The sequence below is a fragment of the Sceloporus undulatus genome, chromosome 2 (assembly GCF_019175285.1).
Source record: "Sceloporus undulatus isolate JIND9_A2432 ecotype Alabama chromosome 2, SceUnd_v1.1, whole genome shotgun sequence".
NCBI lineage: Eukaryota > Metazoa > Chordata > Lepidosauria > Squamata > Phrynosomatidae > Sceloporus > Sceloporus undulatus.
Genome location: NC_056523.1, coordinates 167,857,769 through 167,882,123, shown reverse-complemented (window position 1 = coordinate 167,882,123; position 24,355 = coordinate 167,857,769). Strand labels below are relative to the sequence as shown.

Genomic DNA, 24,355 nt, shown 5'->3' with positions numbered 1-24,355 from the left:
CCCCCCCCCTTCCTAAAATCCTGGCTATGTCCCTCTGCGGATGACAACTGCTTCTGGGCAAGCTGATTACAGAAATGGGCTAGAGCAGAATCTGGCTACCCCAGGCTGCATTGAAACTCCAGAAATAATGCAATTTGACTTCACTTTAACTGCCATGGTTCAATTCAACTGAATCTTGGGATTTGAAATTTGTGAGCTAGTTAGATTTTGCTGTCAGAGAGCTCTACAAACTACAAATTCTGCAGTGTGGCAACAACAGCCCCAGCTAACCAGCAGATAAGGCAAGCCAGAATCCTATTTCTGGCAAAATTCAAGAGTTCCTTCTGCATGTGCAGGAAAGGGGGGCATACTTTGGCTGGGGTGGGGTGGGGGGACAAGCACTACTTTTATTTTATTTTAGCATTTCACAAGACTGTAGCCATGACTTATGCTAAGATGCACTAGTTTGTCTTTTTGATTAAAGTTGACCATAGAGTTGTACTGGTGGACCTAGATATTCCTACAGAGAACATATTAATAAAATCTGTGAATAATCGAATCTGCAAAAGTCAAAGCTGCAAATGTGGAGGGACGACTGTATTTGACTGGGCCACCAGGGAAACATTTCTCTGAAGCAATTCAGTAGACAGTGTGTTTCTTGGAACAGCAAAAGCTACCATTTAAGGTTAATAATAAAGGACTGAGATTGCCTTTATTATGGCAAGGCTGGGGAACATGTGGCCCTCCAGCTGTTGTTGGACTCCATCTCCCATCAGCCCCAGATTAGGGATGATGCATGTTGTTCAACAATATCAGGAAGGTCACAGGCTCCCATGCTACATATTTACTATTGTGTGCCTTCAAGTCATTTCTGACTTATGGTGACCCTAAGGCAAACCTGGGGTTTTCTTGGCAATATTTGTTCAGAGGGAGTTTGCCTTTGCCATTGCCTGAGGCTGAGAGCATGTGACTTGCCAGTGGACTTCATAGCCAAGCTGGGGATTGAACCCTGGTCTCCAGAGCCATAGTCCAACACTCAAACTATTATGCCACACTGGATACATAAGGCCCAACTGAAATGCCATGATAAGGAACAAGCTTCTTCTTTAGGCTGGGCAAACTTTAACCAGCATGCAGACAGAAAATGTTTCATTCTCTGAATTTCCACCTCCCATTTATCCGTTAAAGCTAGGGCTTATTAAACTGAAACCCGGAGAGCACCTCCTGTATCTGTAATCTTTGTGTGTGTGTGTGTGGGGGGGGGATTTCACAGGTGTTGCTTGTCACGCAACCAGGTAACAAACAACACCTGCTGAAATTCCCTCTTTTCCCCAACCTTGAAAGATACAGGCATTGTCTCCAGTTTTTAGGCAGGCAACCCTAGTTAAAGCAGAGGAGCCATGGAGAGGGGAGGCCGGAGATATTGGTGACCCATCTGTCACTTCTGAGCATGCATCCTGATTGCTGCATCCTTTATAGCCTCCCCCACTTGGGCTGTTCCATGCAAACTGCTATAGGAATATCATTGAATAAAAATGCCAGGTGGCCAGGTGCTATGGTAACTGGGGCCAGGTGAGCAGTTAGATTTCAGCAGCACCTGCTGGGTCCAAGGGGCATGAGTACCATTTATAGACTCAACCTCCACCTCGCCATACCCACTTCAGCTCCGGCAACATCTGCTAGTGATTACCCAACAACCCCCCCAACCCCACTCCTAGCCTCCTAATCTTCACCCCTCCAGCCCCTAAGTAAACTCACCCTCCAAGAGCCTCCTCCATCCATGCATTGCCTAAGGCTGCAGCAGGTGGCTAAGGAGCTATTCTACTATTAAGCCAATCTCCTGGGCTTTGGAAAAAACCCTTCTAAACCTTTTTAAAAACACCTTCTGAACCCAGCACTGGTCTAGAAGAGTCCTGAAATAGCAGAAGATCCACAGGTGGAGCTTCTTCCATTACAGTGCTACTTTTGCAAGAGAAACAGCTCCACCTGCCCTTGGAAATAAACAACAGAATGAGACATTTCCTTGCAATATAGTTTAAAAAATAAAACAAAAAAACCCACATTTTTTAAAAAACAGGAGATGGTGTGGGTGTTTTTTAAAGGATTCTTTTTTTAAAAAAAAACCATCCTTTTATCCTGGTTTAAAAAGAATAAATAATTTAAAGAATACTTCAAGGAAATTTCTCATTCTGTTATTAATTTGCATGGGCAGGTGAACTTGTTTCTCTTGCAAAAGTAGCACTGTAATAGAAGAAACTCCACCTGTGAATCTTCCACTGTTTTGGGACTCTTCTCGACCAATGCTGGGTTCAGAAGGCCTTCCTACTAAGTACGATTATTCCTAAATTAAACTGGAATGCAGTGATCAGAATTATGCTAGACTGCAAGTCCCAGCAGCCCTAATAAGTGTAGCCCACAGTGAAGAATGCTAAGAGCTGCAGTTCAACAGCAGCTGGAGGACTGCACAATTACTACTTCCTTCTTTAAAAGGAAGAAGACAGGTCACCAAAGTTGGTTTGGGCAAGTCCTGTGGTGTTCAGGACTAGTTCACTCATCAGGTAAACTTTGTCATTATAGATGGACTAGTGTATTTGGAACTGAACCTTAAGATCACACTCAGCTGTACTTAAGTACTGATTAATCCAGTCATACAAATCTATGTGTGAACGAAATACATTTCTCAGACTGATTTTTTTTCCAGCTTTAAACTGTTAGTCCCCTTAAACATCCCTGGTCTCCACTTGCAGTTTCCAAGACCCACAAATGGGCCTCCCCTTTTAATTTTTGCACTCTGATCTGCTCTTTACATTTCTTATAATGGTCCCTGAGAAATACTCTTGTCAGAGGTATTGTGCGAAGCTAAAATGATGGCTCCGAGATTTACTCACCCAGTACTAACTAGAGCATTTCTATCACCAGGGAAGTACACCAGGGTGAAACCCTGACTGTGAGTTGTCTCTCTCTTTCTCTGTATATCTACAGTGGGCCCTTGTTATCTGCTGGGGTTTGGTTCCGGGGCACTCCATGGATACCAAAATCCACAGATGCTCAAATGCCATTAAATACAATTAAAAAAAATACTTTCAAGGAGTGGATGAATCCTTGAATAAGGAATCCATGGATATGGAATAAGGAACCATGGATATGGAGGACTGGCTGTATGATTAGTTTTAATATTAACAAGATACCAATAGGAATTAGGCTTACCAATTGAACAGAAAACCAAGGAAGTGGCTTGAGCCGAAACCAACAAAAGCTGCTGCCACACTGCAGAAATAAAGGAGTTTGATACCACTTTTAAAGACCATAAAGCAATGCTATGAAACTCTGGGATTTGTAGTTTTGTGGGATATTTAGCATTTCCTGACAGAGAGCCCTGGTGCTACAAATCCCGGAATTCTATAGCATTAAGCCATGGAAGTTAAAGCAGTGTCAAACTGCTGTATTTCTGCAGTGTGGCAGCAGCCAACCACTGCAGCAATAATGGCTAAGTGTCCTGTCATCTGCATATAATCTTTATATCAATTTACAGCTGAATATTGAGAAAATATTAAAAAGATAAAAATGATGACCATAAATTACTTATATAACTTTAATTAAGTCATTAAATAGTTAAAAGGTTTCCTGTACCATGGTTCAGTCATTAATCAAAACAGAGACTACAGTCAAGAAATATTTTTTAAAAGATATGGACAGGCAGCCATAAAGGAACTAGATTAAATTTTCCAGTGCAGAGACATAATTAAATACTCAAGTCAGAACCATCCAAGCTATTGTATTTCTGATTTCTGTGTATGGCTATGAAAGCTGGACAGTGAAGAAACCTAATAAACAGTGGACAGTGAAGAAGTTAATAAACCTATATGAAATATAGAATACAAAGGGATCTTGTAGCACCTTTGAGAGTAACAGAAAGAGACAACCTGGTAGCATGAGCTTTTGTAGTCTTGAGCCTACTTCCTCAGATAGGGTGCATGCATCTGAGGAAGTAGGCTCAAGTCTACAAAAACTCATGCTACCATCTTCTCTCTTTCTGTTAGTCTCAAAGGTGTCACAAGATCCTTATTATTATTTTCATATGTCTTTGTATTCATCTGAAATGTGGCACTGGAGGAGAGGACTGTAGATATCATGGGACTGCCAAAAAGACTAACTAGCGGATCTTAGGACAAGTCACGGCTAAAGCCTCATGAAAAGCTAAAATAAACTGAGGCTGTAATGCTTTCAACATACCATGAAATGATGTGACTCATTGGAAAATACTGTATGATAATGCTTAGTAAAGTGGAAGACAGTAGGAAAAGAGAGAGACCACACTGCAGGTAGATGGATTCAATAAAGGAAGCCACAGCTCCCAGTTTGTAAGACTTGACAAGTCTGTCCTGCATAGGGTCACCATAAATCAAAGTTGCCTTGATGACAAATAACAGCAACAACAACAAAGTGTTTTACTTGGTACCCTGTCCTACTTCTAGTGCTTATTTCCACCTATGAGAATGGCTACTGAAGATACAGTTGCAATGACGCATTGAAATGTTAGCCACCTTCTTTGGAATGGAAGCAGAAAGTGTGACGTCCAGCTTTTGCAGTCAGTTCCAAAGGGAAATGGGCCTTATTGGGGGTAGTATGCAGTCTGGAAACCTGGATTTCTTATTCTCAGATGTTCTGTGTGCTTAGCAGATAGGGCTTCCCAGCTAAATGCGCCTTTCTCTGAACAAGCCGTTCAGGAAACAGTTGGTCTCAGCCTGGTAGCAGGTAACAGATGGGGAGTGGGGTGTGTGTGTTCATCCAAGTAAGCTGCACCCAAGATAAAGCATAAGCCTCCTCAGCCCCCAATCTCCCAAACACAGCCAATTAGCCTGCTGCTTCTGAGATGCCCCTTGCAGAAAAGAAGGGTGGATACAGAGGGGCCATAGGCTGAGGTTAAAAAAAGAAAATGCCAGAATGAAGAGCTTCTGTAGATGCCTTTAGATAAGAGCAAATCTGCCTGATATAAAGGGAAACGGGGCCATTTCATACTACACGAGGTTGGACTTCTACAATGCGCTATACACTAGGCTACCTTTGGACCAAGTTTTTTTGCCTCTTGGAGATACCCTATGAAAACTGCTGTGTATTGTCATTAAGAGTTATATTTTAAAACCAAGGCAGAGAACCTGTTGTTGATGGACTCTTGAGTTCCAGCAGCCTCAGACAATGTCAAGAATAATGGGAACTGTAATCTCCAACATCCATAGGGTTACAGATCCTCTAAACATGCCTTGGGCAGGTGGTTGGCAACATGGTGCCCTGAAGATGTTTTGGGCTACAATTCCCCAGATAACATGGACAGTGAGATGGATTGTGGGAACTTCAGCCTCCAAACATCTGGAGGGCACCAAACTGCCTCCCTCCTGTACTTGGGAATAAAGCTCTACGGGACACAGTGGAACCTACTTTAATATAAACATGCAAGAAGATTGTTGTTCTGTCAGATAAATGGGCCTGCTGGATAACTGGGTATAACACTGTTCCCCCCAAAATTCCTTGCTGAGGAAATTTGACCTTTGATTAAAATGTGTTTCTAAAGACCAGATATATTGTTGATGTTTATCTAAATTAGGAGGCTCATGTTATTGTAAATTCTTCCCTTCTCTCCTTTGACTCTGCTTTAACACTAAAGTTTTGAATCCAAATTTTTATGCTGCCATGATTTCACATGGGCAGTTAAAAAAAGATAGCCTAAATCAAGATGGCTAGATCAAACTAAAGTATGCTCATTAAATCATTGAATGGGACTACTTTGGGACTCTAGCTGCTGTGGTGTGTGTGTGTGTGTGTGTGAACTGTCTAGAACAGTGTTTTTCAAACTCAGGTCCTACAAATGTTTTGGACTTCAGCTCCCAGAAGTGACAGCCAACATGGATAATAATCAAGAATTCATGGAGAAGTAGTCCCAAACATCTGGAAGCATAATCAGGTGGAATGGGTATGATGAAAATAATCAGGGTTTTAATTTATACCACTTTTCTGTTGCTCACTAGAAAGTCTAGTCTATGTAGGCTTGCCATATCCCGGGAACAAGCGGGACTATCCCAGGTTTTTAGGACTTGGCACAGTCCCATCCCAGCTTGCCCTAATTTCCCGGGTGGCCACCTGGCTGGTGGCACAGCTGTGCAGGGCTCCAGGCTCCCTCTCCTTTTATAATGGAGAGGGTGAGCGCGCTGCGCAGGAGCCTGGGCAGGGACGGGCTCTGCTGGTTTGCCTCTCCCCATTGGAGGTGGCCCTGGCCATGGCCTCCTCCAGCCACGGTGAGACCCTTGGAAGCGGCACCATGCTCGGGGCCCTGGCCACAGCCTCCTCTGGCTTCAGCAAGGCCTAGGAGGCGACACCACGGTTGGGGCCCAGGCTGCAGCCTCCTCCGGCCATGGCAAAGCCACGAGGGGCCTGGCCAGCTGGCTGGGCCCCCAAAAAGGAGGGCACCATTACAAGGCCTCCTCCAGGCTCCAGCGGCAGCAACTAGGCAGCATGAGCTTTCCTAGACAAGTCTACTTCCTCAGATGCATCAGTCAGGTACAACATCTCCATATCTTTGAAGTCTACTATTGTGTGCCTTTTTTTAAAAAAAATGTTTTTGACTCCTAGTTGGTTGTGTCCTCCATTTTTGTTGAATGTCCTACATTTTCTTCTTCATTTGTCCTGGTTTGGTGGTAGCAAATTATGGCAACCCTAGGTCTATGCTATTTCACCTCTCCCTTCTCCTCTGGAACACTTTTATCTTGGATGCAGAAAGTGATTGCCATGGGGTATATTGTTTTCTTCCTGTTCAGAATGTTTGGTAGCATGAGGCTCAGAACGTGTTGCTTTCCTCTAAGCCACTGATCAAACTGTACCACTGAGATGAGAGTTTTGAAGTCTGATCCTCTTGTATACATTCCACCTCTCCCCACCTACATTATTAGTTGCCATAGGCTGTATTTCAGAGGAAAGAACTGGCAAAACCACCCCTTGCCTACAAAAACCCTAGGAAATCAATGAGACTGCCACAAGTTAACAGGTGACATGAAGACACATACAAACATAAACACACACACATATTATACCAGCATCATTTTTGGGGTTGTTGCTCTACAAACTCCTGGCACGGAGAACATTTGAAAAAAACAGTCAAGTAAGTGATGCAGGGTGCATCGTCATTGTAGAAATAATGCCGTTTGATATCACTTTAAAGGCTGTAGCTCCATCTTTTGGAATCCTGGGATTTGTAGTTTTACATTGTCTTTAGCCTCCTTTCTCAGGGTGCTAATGCCTCACAAAACTACAAATCCCAGGACTCTGTAGGCTGAAGCCACGGCAGTTAAACTGCTGTCAAACTGCATTATTTCTACAGTGTCTACGCACCCGCAGTCTTAACATGTATGATGTTTCAGGATGCAAGTAGCTGCATGGAAGAAAAATGTTGGTGATATGGATGAATGGGAATTGTGTTTGAGTCTTTCTTAATAAGAACTTATTAATATTCAGACATTTTCCCTAGAAACAAAGAAATAGCTTGAATTTTTTTTAAAAAAAGCCTTCAAATGGGGGAGAAAGCAGATAAGATCCATCCATTCAGGCAGAAGGCTTTAAGGGCTCAGCTCTTCATAATCTGGCACTGAATTCCTGTGTATTTAAACCAGGGGTTCTCAGTCTTTGATCCTCCAGCTGTTTTATACTTCAGCTCTGACAAGCCTCTGCCAGAATGATTGGTTCTAGGAGCTGAAGTTCAAAACACTTTGGGAACTAAAGGTTAAGAACCACCGAATAAACCATATTTGAATTAGGGATACCACCTTCCTCCCCCCCCCCCAAAGAAGTTTTCCTCTTAATACCTACAAGGCACATGGGTACCACATGACCCACTCCATTCTGCGAACAGCTGAACATATTCCATTTCACAGGTATAGATGTTGAGAAGTTTGTTGTTTATTTTTAAAAAGAACTTTCCAAAATCTGTATTTTTTTCACAAACAACATGTAAAAAACTTGAGATTTTAAAACTCTGAATATGAGAGAAAAAGAAACGGAGACTCGTACTACCTTAGCTGGTAGTTTAAAGGTTCTTCCTGGTACAATTTGAAGTCAAAACCTTGATAAATTGTTTCCCTTGTCTACTAAATATAATCCCACTCCTTCTGATTTAGCCCTGAGTTGTTTTTTGTTGCCTTCTTCTGACAGTTGCATCAAGTGCTCGAAAGACAGACTTTCTGGACTTCAGCTCACAGAATCCCCAGCTAACATGGCCATCCTGGTAGTGTTCACTTGATTCTGGGAACTGCAGTCTAAAGGTCACCCTTTTCAAGCTGTGCCGAAAGTGAGGATCACCTACAGAGCCTGTCACCAGCTTTTTTTTGATATGGAGCTAAGCAGTAGAAGAGAAACTCCTTTAAAAGCTGCATGGCCTTTGAAAAGCACAGTAGCAGGACCAGATTTAAATGTGGTGGCAATTCTTTCCATAAAATGGCACCTGCTCATTTTGAAGCTAAACTTAAGCAGAGATCTTTTTGATCTGGTTTATTTTGGGTTGTCAATGAAAACAGAACAGTCCCCTATGCAATTAAAGGGAACCGCATGTGAATACACGGCCAGCCAGTTCAGGAACTCCCGGTTTTAGAACACAGAACCAAAGATTGCAGAGACAGAAAGCCTCAAACTCAGCAATATTGAGGAATCACTGACTTGCTAGGGCTCCAGCATGCAGCTCAAGACTCTGGTGGGAGAGGGAGGAGGGAAAATTCCCAGTCATAAACAGCTCTAGAAGAAGAGATCCATCTGCTCTCAAAATCCTAACTAAACACCCATCAGTTTCTGGCTGTAGCAAACCATTCCTTTCCTTCATTCCAATTTGGTGAGGCATTAACTCTTTCTGACATACAGTAGTTATCCCAGTCATCTGTGCAGTTCAAGGAACCACCAACCCAATGCAGCAGTGTTCCTATTTCAGAAACATCAGAAAAGCCACTGTGCATGTACAACTGCTGGCTAAGACAATACAAAGAAACAGCAGCATCACCTGAATGCAAAAAGTCTTGGTATATTTATCCAAAAGTTAACATCTGAAAATTGATGCATGTGTGTGTGTGTACAAATAACAGCCTTGTGTCTCCTTGGGTCACACTTTTATGCAAATATAAGCTGTACCAACCAAGCATCCTCCCACTCCTGGCCTTGCTTTGCTTTCATTCAGGGGATGTGGTTACCTCCGTTCGAGACACGTCAATGTATATACTTGGTCCACTTCTTCTTTTTATGCTGTATTAACCCCTCCCCTTCCTGCAGCTATTTCCTGAGATAAGATTCAGCTACCATTGCAAAAAACTGCACATTGAAGAACAAAACTCCACACTGGTTAAGCCATCCCTGAAGAGACTAGAAAAGCATTTAAAAACAAAATCAGGACTGTTCCACCTCCCACTTGCTTTAGGTTAATAACCCAGACCCCGTTTCCCCCCCTCTTGGATTAGTTCCAGGTCAGCCTCTGGCCTACCACATATTTTGGCCTTAAACTCTCCAACCTCCTGGCCAGAATGACCAATGGTAAGGAACTGTGGTCTAGCAATGTCTGGAGAGACAGAGATTAACTGTTTCTGTTTTGAGGTGCTATTGTCTAGGAGGGCCTTTTTTTAATGATGATATTGCAAGAGTCATACCTTCTCCAGGCTGGCTTTCCTAATGTTTACAAGCAAAGTTAGTTAAAACTGGAGGTAGGACTCAGAAAAGTTCCTTTTTGGACCTCAGCTACTTGAATTCTCCAGGCAGCCTGCTGGCTGGGGAAAACTGGGAGTTGTAGTCCAAAAAAGCAACATCTCCAAGCTTTGACCCTATTGGACCAATGTAGCCCCCAAAGGGAGGACTCTTGGTCTGGGACTCACTGAAGGCAGAGTCTACACTACACACTTGGTGTCTTTCATTACTTCTAATTCTGAAGGGCTGTCTGATAGACAAGCTTCCTCAGAAACATCTTCAAATCTAAATCTAATAAGCACAGTTAAAATCCTGTAAGGTAGATGCTCTCCTTCCTGGGGCCAGAATGTCTTTCAAGTTGTGCTTTATGTGAGGCTGGTGGGGAAAAAAACAGCCCTCCCCTTCTGACTGCACTCTTTTGAAATTTGTTCTATAAACAGAAAAAAAAATCTTTAAGAGCATCTGGAGTTTTTTAAGGGCTGGAAGGAGGCTGTGGGGGAACTGGAATCTGGCCTCTGGAGGCGAGGAGACAGGCAGGATGTGGCTTGTGAAAGAGTGCTCCTCTGAACCGATTAGATAGAGATTGGCTGTTTAGAAACCACAGACACACCAATTGGAGGTGGAGGGGGGATTTCCATATGTTGCAGCTGGATTTTGATACCAGAATGTCATTAGAATAGGTGACACATTGCTTCTTGCCAGAGAAGCTTGGGCCTACGTGGCAAGGAGACATCCACTAGTTTAACAGTTCTGTCTCTTGAGCATGGCTGCAAAGCAAAATACCCCAGACTGGAAGGAAAAGGGTTGGTCCAGGGATGGAGACACAGATGTGCTCTTGTCCTACAACTGTTTTTGCTGGCAAGTATCAGGGTGTGAAGATTTCCTGAAGCCCTCTATAGATCTGAAACTCCTCCCACAAAACCCATTTTTATCCAAGGATTGGATATATCCCCCATACTATTTCTTAAATAAACTTGAACCTCTAAACCTCAAATCCTACTTCAAGCCCTAGGTCAACATGTCAATTCTGCTAATGTCCTTTTAAGTCCTAAAACGAAGTCCACAGTTTACAATCCCAGACCACCCAAGCTCTCCAGAAGTTTTTTTTTAATCCCTGCTATTTTACAGCTAAATCCGTTTTCAGATTCCTAGTTCCACCCCTTTCCAGAAGTCCTCTCCTGCTCCCCTCTCTTCATCAAGGAACAACCTTGGTAGCATTAACAGATTGGTATATTCCCTTTCCAGAAAGGAATCATATCCTCCCAGAAATGAATGCCAGCTCACTTCTGCTTCTTTGGTCTTACAAAGTGCTACATTTCCTTTGAGGTCTCCTGACATCTCCCACTGCTTCCATGAAGACCCATCGTTTCTCCCACCCCATGAGCTAATTTCCTGAAAATTGAAGCTGCCTAAACAAAGGGAAAACCAGATCTATTCAGTACAATCTATACCTTGTAAAGCAGTGGTTCTGACCCTTTGGTGCTCCAGATGTTCTGAATTGCAAGCCCCAGAATCCCCAGCCAACATGGCCAATGATGAGGTATGTTGAGAGCTGAAGTGTCAAATAAGGAGGGTCAAAGGATGAGAACAATTGCCTTAAAGCACAGGCTGACTGCCAAAATTTGGATCTTCCTTGGAAGCTACTGTCCCTTTTAACCACCTCAAAGAATGGCCAAATCCTCTTGTCAGTCAAATAAATAAATAAATAGTCATATTGGAAGGGTGTAGGCCTCTTGGCCCCACCCCATTGCTCCAGCTATGCATGTCTTTTTACAACTGGCTCTCCTCTTCTTCCAGAGAACGATTCAATCCAGGGATAAACTTGAGTAATCTCTTGCGGAAGCTTCCATGTTTACTCTTCCTGGGCCTTGATGTCGCTAAGGAATTCTTCTGTTCGCATGACTTGTCCCAGAAGTGGGCATTTCCATTGCTGCTGCTGCATTTGACACTGGCACTGCGGGTGAGTGCTGGCCTGGGGTGCGAGGACTGGCCAGTTGTAGGGACAATGTCCAGTGAATTGGCAGAGTCAAAAAAGCAGGTCTGGTAAAGAGAGTCCTCACTCTCATCGGTGGCAGTGCTGACACAGCCCACACTGCTGTATGTGCTATTGGCTCCTGGCAACAACATCCTGAAAGGCATGGAGCCTCTTGCCAAGGCAGTGCCATACAGGCAGGAATGCACAGACTCCAAGGTGTCATAGATGCTGGGGTCTTTCACCACAATTCCTAAGCAGGGAAGAGCAGAGAATTAGAACGTGGGGGATATCTCAGTTCTCAAAGAGAGACAATACTAGTTCTAGCCTTTACTTCTTCAGCATAGGGGAGGGCTACTGTTTATTTGACTTAAAAGGGATATGCAACCCAGGTTAAGGTCCCTGGCCTGAATGGTCCCAATCTAAAGATGGTACAGGAAGGAGATCCTATGGTGAAGCAACTACCAAAACCAGAAGGATGTCCTTTTCTCCCAGTGGAGTTTAAATTTCTCCATGAACAGAGAGGAAGATCTTCATCATCCTTTGGGCTGAATTCCCAAGGATGGCGTGGACTAAACTGTACCAAGACGCCAGACAAATGAAGCTCTTTCCAGACAGGAACAAGAAGATGAACATAATAGCTTCAAAAATGGCAGGGCAGTTGGGTTGGAGAGAGTATTCCTGTTTTAAGTCAAACATTATGTGGATTTTAAGGGGCTTGATTGTAACCACCCTCTCTGCTTAGAGTGCCCAGTCTCTAGCACAGTAAAGTAACATTAGGACATGACTTTAAAAGAGATACATAATGGCAGGGGCAAGTAGCAGTACTTTTGCCCAATGTCTAATATCTGCAACATCTGAATAACTACATTGTACATAACACTTGCTTGCATCACTTGCCTGAATTAGTTCAAAAGAACTGCATTTCCCCAGCAGTAAAATGATGCTGGGAAAATGTGAAATAAAGACAGGTTACTGAAGGAACTGACTGATTTCTGAAGCAAAAACAGCTTACTTGAGAAAAACATTTATATTCTGTTCCTTCCAGCTGGCACAAAAAAGGCATTTATTATGTAATTAAAAGTTGTAAATAGACTAGTAATGTAGACCAAGGATGGTAATCATACAGCCCTCTAGATGTGGTTGGACTGCAACTCCCAGCATGTCTTAACAGAGGTCATGCTGGCAAGAATGAATGGGAGTTGCAGTCTAACAACATCTGGAGGACTTTATGCATCCTAACCCTAGTCTAGAAGATGTTGCTCATGCAAATGGATTCAATCACCAACACTTTCCTGAACCTTACCATGGACCAGACGCTGCTCTTGGACCATTAACGACCGATACTCTCCCCATTTCTCATAAAGTGTTTGCTGCAACAAAAAGAGACCAGTTTAAGCAAAAAAAATTAGTCACCCATGTCATTCTCTCATTCCTCCCCCGCTGCCCAGCAACAGTCCCAATTCCTGCATATAGAGGCTGGATAACTTACTTTTCCCCTGAACTTTTCCAAGATTCTGGCATGCTATGACAAAAGCTTATGTGGAAATAGGTGGGCTGCAGAAAGAAGGAACAAGAGCCACAAAAGGGCCAAGGACCAACAGTACTGGCCAACTGCCAGAACCTTTGCATCTAACCATGGAGGATAAATTCTTAGGCTCACAACTTGTCACTTAGATACTCTTCAGAATCGCCACCACTCACTGGTATATTGAACTTGGAAAAATATACCTTTTGGACTATAACTCCCTGAATCCTTCAACCTCCATTGTCAGTGGCCAAATGGTAAGGGCCTTCTTGGAATTGCAGTCCAAAAAACCCTAACTTTTCCATGTTCTAGTGGTGGAGCACATACTTTGCAAGCAGAAGGTCCCAGATTCAGTCAGGCATCTCCAGTAAAAAAAGCTTGGGTAACACATGACAGGAATTATCTTTTTGTCCAACACATTAGATAGACATGTAGGGTAAACAATTCTGAGCTAGATGGTCTTTGTAACAGGAAGCTTCCCATGATTTCAGGATTGCACACTATCCTGGCAAATGGGCAGAATGCACAGAGCTTTAAGACTTACATAAGGGGTTTAACCCTCCAATGCTTTTGTATTACAACCTTCACAATTTCTTATTGCTGGCCATGTTTGGGGGGGGGGAGGATCTTCTGAGAGTTGAAAATATATGGAGAGCTAGTGTTGTCTCACCTTTGCTTCACAAGGTATATGGGAGCTGCCACCACTTTGGTTCAAGTGTCATTTAATACCAGATGGGAGCCCCTGCTATGTCTGTCCTATCCTCTATTGCTAATCAACCCCATTTACTCTCTCTCTCTGTGTGTGTCTTCAAGTCACCTGTCAATTTATGGTGAGCCCATGAACTTCATAGGGTTTTCTAAGGCAAGGAGTAGTCAGATATGATTTTAACAATGCTCTCCTCTGAAGTATAGTTGACAGCACCTGGTATTCCTTGGTGGTCTCCCATCCAAGTACTAACCAGGGCTGATCCTGCTTAGCTTGCAAGATCAGATAGGATCTGGTGCCTTTCAAGAATTCTACTCTCTTGGAAATGGACCTAGCTGATATATTTTATTCTGGAACCAGAATAAAGCTTCTATTTACAGAGCAGCTTTGCTTACAGCAGTGACGAAGAAACGCAAGTGTAACATGGTGAACTGCCATGGCAATTGATTAACCCAGGGCAGCAATTCAGTTACATGCACTTATGTTATTTTATATTGTAAAGGAATATATTTGCAATGACAAATGTATTCATTAAAACCAACCTGTAGTTGACATTCAACTATCAGTTCTAGAGTATCACATTAACTGTCACTGGAACATATCATTGCTATTGTATGATTTTTACAGAAAATATCACTGTTATCCTCTTTAGTCAACTGCCTGCATTCAAAGCCCGTTGCAAAACATACATCATATGCAAAAGAATAAGCAGATAACGTAAGTGTTAAAAAAGACAGGAAATGGTGGGTCTTCTTTCCTATAAATAGACAAAACTAAATAAAAAATCATTTTGATATTAGAGATTGCTTCATTCATTCCTTTTTCTGCATGTTCTTCACTTGATAGATTACTAACCTTGAGGTACTGCAAGCGGGCCTCCAGTTCTGCTCTCCGGATTGATGTGCCATACAAGGTTTCTAACCTGAAGAGGTGGTTAAAAGCATGGTTAATGGCAGCTGGTTGAAGGCCATTGCCCAACCCCAGAGAAATTCATAGAAACATAAGAGTTAGAAGGGACCACAAGGGCCACTCAGTCCAACCATCTGCTATTCAGGAGTTCTTCCCAAAATAACCAGCCCTGCTCCTACCTGAGCACATTTCCAGATGCCTTGATGATTTCCACAATTTCACGGTGGCGGATCCCCTCCACATTGAGCCCATTCACAGCAGTGATTGTGTCTCCTACATAGCAGAGATGAATGAGAAAGTGTAAGGTGCTGGGATCCCTTTCACAGCACAAATTGGCAGAACGTGTTGCTTCCCCTGGCATTAGATTATGGGTGGGAGTTGTGTGGCCTTTCTAGTTGTTGTATGTCTCCCATAAGACTTAGGATGCTGCTACACAATGGAATTAAAGCAGTTTGACCCCACTTTAACTGTCACGGTGTCATCCTATGGAATCCTGGGATATGTAGTTTGTTGTGACACCAGAGCTTTTTCACAGAAAAGGCTAAATATCTCACAAGACTATAGATCTCACAAGTCCATCACATGGACCATGGCAATTAAAGTAGTGTCAAACTTAATTCTACAGTGAAGATGTAGCCTGAGCCCATGGAGCCAATAGTGAGGCATGCACAGAGTTGCAGCATCAGTGGATGGGCCCAAAACTCCTGCCTTTGGTGCTGGACTGTATCCGCTAGAATGTTCTTTAAAAGTTAAGTCTAGAGTTCGATTCCCCATTTGGCCATGAAACCCACTGGGTGACCCTGGGTATGTCACATCCTCTCAACCTTAAGGAAATGACAAACTTCCTGTGAACAGATCTTGCCAAGAAAATTCCATGATAGATTCGCTCACCTTAAGTCAGAAATGAGTTGAAGGCACAGAACAACAATAACCCATTATCAATTATTATTATTATTATTATTAATTACCCTGGCTTTCCCCCCAAAATTGGGACTCAAACCAGATGGGAATTTAATCTTTTTGTGGGTACACTAGTCATGTGCCAAAGAGCGTTATCTAGCACCACAAGAGACCCAGCCTGGATCAGATTTGACTGTATACACATGTTGCAGTAGTCTTAAGGACTAGATGTTTTTTAAAAAATCTTTCTTTTTTTGAAAAAACAAACAAAATCAGATTCTCAGATTTGTTGCTGACATCACTTGTTTTCTATCTTTTCTGCTACAGGGGTGGTACCTGCCAAGCCCTGGATATGAATGCATTTCAAACCACCTGCAGTTCATGGGTGGGGAGCAGAAGGTCATCTCTGGAGTTACTGGGATGAAATAAGCAAGTAATGCTGCACAGCTAAGCACCCTCAAGCACCTGGATTCCTGCCTCGTTTCTCTGAACACACTCTGACTCTGCCTGCTGTCAGTGTGACCCTATGAACAGCCATGCAGACCTCAGCTCTCCTGGGAAGAGAGCAGGTGGGTGCATGGTAGAAAGGAGTCACACGCAGTGTTCATGACTATTTCTCAGTGTCCTTTGCAGCACACCTGCACTGGCAGCTCTGGCTCCCTACAAGAAGTGAATCAGCACATCATTATCAAACCCACAGAAGAAGAAAACGGGTGGGGTAAGGGGAGTCCTCCACTGTAGAGCTCCTCAACCCACAAAGATGCCAGGCTGCTGAAATCCTAATTCTCCTGATTTTTTTTATCCTGAAATCTCAATTATTCCACCTTTGGTCCTAGAAGAGAGATGCCTTTGGTGTATGTGAGCACATTGCCCACTTTAAATTGAGCAATGCCACATTCCCTTCTGCTCAGGACTGTCAGAATGAGACAGTGGCCTCAGGCAGCTGATTTTGAATGTCATGAGAGAGTATACCAACAGTGGTTATTTAATTTATTAGGCTATGATGTCTAGCCTAAAGTGGTGGTAATGCCCCCCACACGCCCAGAGGTCATTTGGGGGCATTATGGAGCAAAACTTTTACACCTGGGGGGGCCACAAAAATTATCCTGGTGACCGCACTTTGCCCACCCCTGCTACAGAACACCTCAGGCAGCAAAATGTTTTGAAGAAGCTCCACTTCGTCCTCACCCCAGCTTCTTTCCTTCTTTCCAGTTACATCTTGGCTAGGCCTTGTACACAACAAACTGAAGGAGGACCTGCTATGGAAATAAGATGTGTGTGTGGTGTGTGTGTGTGCGCGTGCACGGACACGTTGTCACTTCCTATCTGATTGCATTTCTTCCCCTCTTGAGAAACCCTGAAAGGAGAAGTTCTTAAATTGTTATTTTTTTTAACTGATAAGGAAAAGAAAAGGTTTCAAAGTAGAAGAGGTGCTTTCCTGAATCAGTTCTCACTCACTCCAAAGTAGAGGGACACCCACTATTAGAAGAAAAGGCAAAGTGCAGCTCTGTTTTCCTTGCGCCTGCTTTTCCGTGTCAGTAATTCAGAGGTCATTAGGAGCTGTGAAGCCAGCCATTTCATGGAGGATTCCACTGCCTATTAATCAAGGTTGAAGACCCCCTCATTCCTCTTCATTCTGCTGCACTGCAACTCCTATAATCCTCAACTAATTGGCCATGTAAGACTGACAGAAGTTGTGAATCTGACATCTTCTAGGTGAGCCACTCTGGATTAACAGGCAAGTGAGTCCTCATGATATCACTGCCTGCCTCGACAGAAGGGTGTGACCAGCAAAACAATGCCATTAATTCTCTAATGTAACTTTTCTTGTCACTGCCCTTTTCCAGTATTCTGCCCTAGTCCTAAGAGAGTTGAGAGTGTCTACACTTACTGTGTCCCAGGGTCTCAGCTTCTCTTTGAGGCTCAAAAAGGAGGGAAATTTCATAGTAAGGGCCCAGAAGTAAGGCAAGATGTTATTTTCCTCACAGCCCACCCCATATTCACCTATTATTATACTGTTTAAACTAGAGCTTGGAAACATTACATGCTTTGACTCATATGGGCCATGATGGCTAGGGAATTCTGGGAGTTGTACAGCCATAAAGTAACTTTTCCAAGCCCTGGGGATCTTATGCACTACAGCCATAATAGCACTGTTGTCCCACTTTACCTGCCATGGCTGCATCCTATGGAACCCTGGATCCGCAGTTTTAGGAGGGACCTTTCAAATCCTCAACTAGATAGCTCCTCTGACCAGACAATAAATCCCATGATTCCACAGGATATAGCCACAGCATTTAAAACAGAACTGTAGTGCTACAAAACTGTGTAGGGTGAAAGGGCCCCAGGTTTTAAACCAGCCTTCCCCAAGCTGGAATCCTTCAGATACGTTGGACTACAATGCTCTCCAATCAGCCCTGGGTCAATGAGAGATGGAGTACAAATGACCAGACATGGGAAGGCTGGTTAAATAATCACATTTCCTGGGATGATTTGTTCACAGAGAAAAATAGTGGCCCTTGAAATCAGATACCCAACAATACCCAGAATTTTGTGAGAGCATTCTATGTTCTTTGCCTAACTAAGGAGGTTGTGACCTCACAAGGAACACAGGCATCTTAGAGCTCAGAGGAAGTACTTTTTTGTATTGCTAATGCAATTCAAATGTTATCTCCTGGGACTCTTGAATGCTTTGTTCCCAGTGCCACATAGCCAGGAGGAGGAAGAGCCTGCCTGCATACATATCCCCCTGCATCATCTCAACACAGAATACCACCACAACAACATTTTGATAAAATGCAGGTCTGTGATTAACATCATCATTTAAAAAAAATTATCCTGTATAATTTTTAATACCATTGTCTGATGAAGAAGCCAGTGGAGCTTTGAAAGCTTGCATCATGCATTTTGTGTGTTTTGGTTGACTGAATAAAAGACATTACTGTTTTGTGGATTTGGGATGTTACTCCTGAATATATTTCCAGAATTGTGAGAGCTGTTTAATAGGTGAGGTGGGATGTAGAAGGGAGCACTAAGGAGGTGTGGAGTAAGCATTCTCACCTCTGGATGAATGTGGATGCTGTGCACTGTAGATTTTCTACCTTGTGTTCTCACCTTGGGGCAGCAAGACACTTTCATTTCCCATTAAAGACAGCTCTGAAACCTGATTGATATTTGCTCAGCTGCTCCAGCCAACCATATATGAAAGCAAGCCTTGTGATAAGAGTGAACCCTGAAGTGGTTCATTTGCTCATTTGTTCATTCATGTCATTATCTTACCAGGTTTAAGTCCAGCTACCTGTGCTGGGCTACTATCATGTACACGGCATACAAAGGTGAACATCTCCACACGTTTTGTGTCCTGGTGGTGTAACCCATATGTCTGGAAAAGAGCCAGGAAGATGGGGATGATTGAAGAGATTATGAGGTTAGACTGTAGCCATTTCACAACATGCAAGCTAGAGCATTATCTAATAAGGTTTATCAAGGAACAAAGTACCTCCTAGCAGCAGGAGGATCCAGAAATGCATGGCAAACAGTGAGACAAAAACAAAAGAAAGAAAAAGAGAGCCTAAATTTAGTATTTCCCAGTAAGAAAATTCAAATATTTATTCCACTATTTAAAGATCAAAGTGCGGTAAAATGCAAAATTTGCCAGACTCTCAATTTTGTCATTCTATAGTAATTAGGTGGCTTTTCTGATGTTATTGGACAGCTCCCAGGAGCCTTAACCAACATCTCCAATGGCGAGGAATGCTGGGAGATGCAGTCCAGTAACATATGAAAGGCTACAGAATTCTCACCCATGTTTTGAAAGCCAAACATTACACTTTGAACTTTATAGTGCTATTACAGTTCACATTCACAAATATGCTCATGCAAATTCTTTGTATGGTCATCAAGCTCCCACGGATTTTAATCCACAACACACTTGTCTTTTTGTTGGATCCTGAACATATTAAAAGTGAGATGGAAGGGATGCCACAAAATGGGTTGAGAGAGAGAAAGAGAAATGTCAAGAATTCTGTGCTAACTCACCTGAATCTCAAAACCAAAGGCTTGTCCCTCTTCCTTCTCCAGCGTAATCACCTTCCTGAAAAGTATAAGGGAAAGAAAGTCAATGCCCAAGATTTCCCAGGAATGGCACAAGGCACAAACAAGATCAGGTGTGCAACATTCTCTCTCTCTCTCTCTTACACACACACACCACTTTTTCATTTTCTTGCCAGCACAACACGCCAACCATAACCAATGTCAAAATTAAGTTAAAAAGCCTCCCTTTCTAGTAACATATCTTAGAGCTGCTCTCCAAAGAGACCTTTTCATGTATTGTTCAAGGTGGGAAGTTATAAGAAATGTGGTCACCAAGGGTTAGTATTGCATGACACATTTCCTCCCACATGTACACTCTTCCCCCAACCCCATCCCAATAACCAGGAGCAGATTGGCTTCCCACATCATCCATCCTTTCAGGAACCCAAGCTGGGCCTCAGAGCTGGCAAAATGACTGCGGATAGAAGTGAGCACCAAAGGCAAAGCCAAAAAGGCACGAAACAGAAACCCAGTTAAAGAAAAAGTCAGGAAAGTCAAACAGCAAGAGCAAAAAACAGACCTACCAGAAACTCATTAATGCATATTTCAACAATACTCCGATCTCATGACAACTTTTTGCAAGTTGCAATTCATTTGCAACTTTATAGATTCTGGCTAAATAGCACTGGATTAATACTGAAGAGTTGTAACATATGAACTTTTCCAGGTGGTACTCCTTTTAGCAGTCTGCATGAGTGGCAACTTCTCCCAAATCTTGGTCTTTCTGCTCTGTTAATTTCTCATGTAAAAAGTTGCTAGATTAATACTTTTCCATTTGGTCAGATTGTTGATAATCCTACTTAGCAACTTGGTGTAATTTTAGTAATTAATACTCAAATGATGGTAGTGGAGCCCTTAAGCCCAAGGTCATGCAATTATTTTCAGCATTCTGTGTTCACTATTATTTACAGGAAAGGTTCCTCAGCTAAGAACAATATAATTATCGGGAGAATTGTATGGTCCTCAGGAAATAAATTTGCACTAGCTTTTCACTGAGTGTTGAGTGAATTATTAACATCTACCTTCTATTTAAGCTATTTATAGCACCCACATATCAAACCTTAATAGTGCTTGTTTAATTAGATGCCTTTATTTTCACACACACACACAGTCATAGAATAAGAGAGGCTTTTTTTTTTTAAAAAGTGATGGAATCATCTCAGTCACACCTCATAATCGTTAGATCTCTTGTAAGAAGAGAAATCCCAGTTCTTACTTCTAGCCAAGCATCAGAAGGTCTTCACAAAACCTGCCAGCTAGATTCATCCTTCAGAAGAGAATCAGCTCAACATCCTCTCCCCATCATTGCCACCACTGGAGATGCAGAAGGGGGGCACAGTTTAGTGTTAGAGAGCACATGTCACGTGTAAAAGGACCAGGTTTCAAGCCTTGGCATCTTCAGTCAAGTACAGGAACAACTTCTGAATAAAGATCTGGAGTGTTAGACAATATTGTATTAAGACAGCTCCCCATGTTCAGATGCTTGTGGTGTTTTAGAAAGGCCTGTCCTCAGCTTGTTTCATCCTTATTTCCAACAGATAACTCTCTATGCAGAAGAATTATCAGCTCACTGCCAGTTATTACAACTTCCTCTTATCCTAAGCTTGGCTGCTGTTTACATATGATGAACTTGTACTGGTGAACTACAATACAAAACCCATGGGTGAGACGCACTGTGCTAAAGGCAAGAAATCTGTACATTTTCTAATTCTTGCTTCACTTCCTTCACAGAGGAGACAGGAATCTTCACCATTTTCCGTTCTGGGGCCAGCATGTTGTGACCACACCAATCACCTCCTCCCCTAATTCCTGAAAGTTGAGAAATTTTTACTTTACTGGTTTTACAATATTTTTTCCCCAGCACACTTCTTCAGAAGGTTGATTTGAGAATTTCCAGTTTCAAATTCATTGCAGATAAAGAAATTTCTAAGGAGCACAGTCCTCCAAGAAACTGGGCATTGAGTGCATAAAGAGAAAGTTGCTAGGATAATCTTCTGACAACCTCTTGTAGCAGGTAGTAGGGGTAGTATATCTCTCCTGTCCAGACCATGTCGAACTCCAGTTTCCATCAGCCCTGGCTAACATGCCCAGTGATGATGGATGAAAGGAGCTTAAATTCAAGAACATCTGGAGGGTCACTGCTTCTTTGCCTCTGATATTAAGCTTCGGCTCATACACTAACTGTGCCCCATCCTAGAATCAGAGAACCCAAAGATGGTAGAGCTGGTCAAAGCTGGACTTCTGCCATGTACTATACATTGGGTTACATTGTACCAAGTCTGGAAACTCCAACTGGTTCAGAATACAGCAGCCAGACCAATTACAGGTACATCAAGGAATGATCACATTACACTGATCTTTAAAGTGACCAATGATCTCCCGAACAACATTCATGAACATACAGTGGGCCCTTGGCATCCACTGGGGGTTGGTTCCAGGACCCCCTGTGGATAAATCCGTGGATGCTCAAGTTCAATTAAATACAACAGTGTAGTATTTAAAAGTATTTTAAATATGTGGATGATTAAATCCATGGATAAGGAATCCATAGACATGCAGTGCCTACTGTATTTTTTTTTAATTGCAGGGGAACTGCTCTAGGCTTTGGGGTCTGTAGACCTACTTAGAAGAGCATGTCACAGGTTGTCTGTTTCACAGCTCTTATTCTACAGAACTTTAGTTTAGTTGACACAGGCATTCTTCTGCTTATGGATGATGAACATTCTTTCTCCTAATGATGGGGGATAGGGTGGTTAATGAGATGTATTGAGCTGATTCCAAGACAGCTGGACCCAGCTGTCCCAGACCTAATTGCCCTGTTTCATAACTTGACATTTCTTTCCCCTTCATTAACAAATTAAATCACACCCAAACAGTGCCACCCCTGCTTATAACAAGTATGCTGGAAGACATGGCTTTACCCTTCTACATATGTGCTTTAGCTGCTGTCTTTGTATACCAACATTCTTCTTTGCTCCAAAAGCTGTTGTTTTAGAACTCAAGAGGTGATGCAAAATTGTTTTGAAACCAGCAAGCGAAGCAAAGAGAAAGAAAATAATAAATCAAAACTCCGTCCCACAAAGCAGTAATCATGCAGGTTTCTTATCATCATTTCCATGCACTGAAGTATGATCCTACAGGGCTTAGGCCAGGAGGTGGAGAACCTTTGGGACTGCAGCTCCAACAATCCTTTACAACTGGCTGTGTGTTTGGGACTTCTGGGCACTGAAGTCCAAAATACCTGAAAGGGCAGAGATTCCCAGTTAACATATCTGCCACACAACCTCACAGTGTCTCCCTCAAAGTAGAACAAGATCCTGTGCTAGACAGCTGCACAAATGTACTTGTGTGTATCCATGCAAATGTACTTAAGTGCGTGGCAGCAATTTGTTAAGAGAAAAATTGGAGATTATGTGTGGTGAAAATGTTTTTTGGATGCAGCCACATCCTGCAAAGTAGTAAATGAATGGATAGCTATGATGGAGGTATCAGCCAAAGACCACTTCCAACCCCAACACATTGTCACTTGCAGAGCACATGCACCACAGAAAGACAGCTATAACATTAACTACCACTCTAATAGCCCAAACTGGGACTAGGGCCTGCTCAAGGCATTTGATCTGTCTGATAAAGATGACACCTCTCCCAGTCCCATTCCATTTGGAGGAGCCAACTGGACCAGCAGATAAATCTTACTTCAATACTGGAGATGGGACTGTATCTTCTGTTATAACTGAGAACCACACAATTCTCCTTCCTCCAAGAGAGAGGAATGGTGAGGGTAATGCTGTGCTGCCATCATACATTATATGCCACCCGACTCAACCACCTGATTTTGCCTAATTGTGTAACCACCCCAGAGCTAGAATTTGGATAGACCTGGACAGAGAACAAGAAAAACAGAGCAGAACTGGTGAGCAAAAGGACCACTGTGGCAAGGTACATTACTGCAGACACACATAGTAAAGAGAATCAGGCATGGGGATGGAATAGAGGTGGTGATGGGGGCAGAATCATGTACTTTTTAAACAGTACCAAAGCTGGTCATCAGAAAAGAGGGTAGGGGCAATCTCTCAAGCACTACTTGATAGCTTCAGTCTGTTTGATGGAAATGCAGTGATACCAGCAGCCTCATTATGGTAACATAGGCAGCCTGCTCATTATTCTGCATTTATTTCCAGAGCTCACTCCTCTTCACATGGTACTGAATAACTGACCCATGAATCTCCAGATGGGCAATAAATGCAAGTTACTCTCCTACTTCCTTATGGGACTAATCTGCTAAGATTCAATCAACATAGGTTTTGACCTAACTGCTACATAGCCTGGCTCACTGTTCAACCTCTTTCCAATCTGCTAAGTTGTTTAGATGCTTTTAGTCTGCTCAAAATATTTTTATTATTTTAATAATAAATAGTTTTAAAATTGTGAAATCGATCTTATTTGTGCATCACCCCAAGATCCTGTGATGTAGGGCTGGATATTAAAACACAAATAAATAAGTGATTAAATAAATTTTGCTTGACTGTGATTGCTAGTATTTCCAACTCTAGTTTCCCTTACTAAA

General features: G+C 42.7%; 1 protein-coding gene across 2 annotated transcripts in view; it reads right to left on the bottom strand.

The window, feature by feature from the left end:
* Positions 1-7,903: 7,903 nt before the first annotated feature.
* The window catches only part of TAMALIN (trafficking regulator and scaffold protein tamalin), a 35,004-nt gene continuing 18,552 nt past the window's right edge, over positions 7,904-24,355 (bottom strand). For both annotated transcript variants that reach the window (XM_042451312.1, XM_042451313.1), the window contains exons 3-8: positions 19,735-19,789; positions 18,976-19,078; positions 14,976-15,069; positions 14,743-14,809; positions 12,960-13,026; positions 7,904-11,906 (exon numbers count right to left, since the gene is read on the bottom strand). In XM_042451312.1, coding sequence (XP_042307246.1) covers positions 11,452-11,906; positions 12,960-13,026; positions 14,743-14,809; positions 14,976-15,069; positions 18,976-19,078; positions 19,735-19,789 — 841 coding nt within the window. In that variant the 3' untranslated portion in view covers positions 7,904-11,451. The remainder of the gene's footprint in view (positions 11,907-12,959; positions 13,027-14,742; positions 14,810-14,975; positions 15,070-18,975; positions 19,079-19,734; positions 19,790-24,355) is intronic.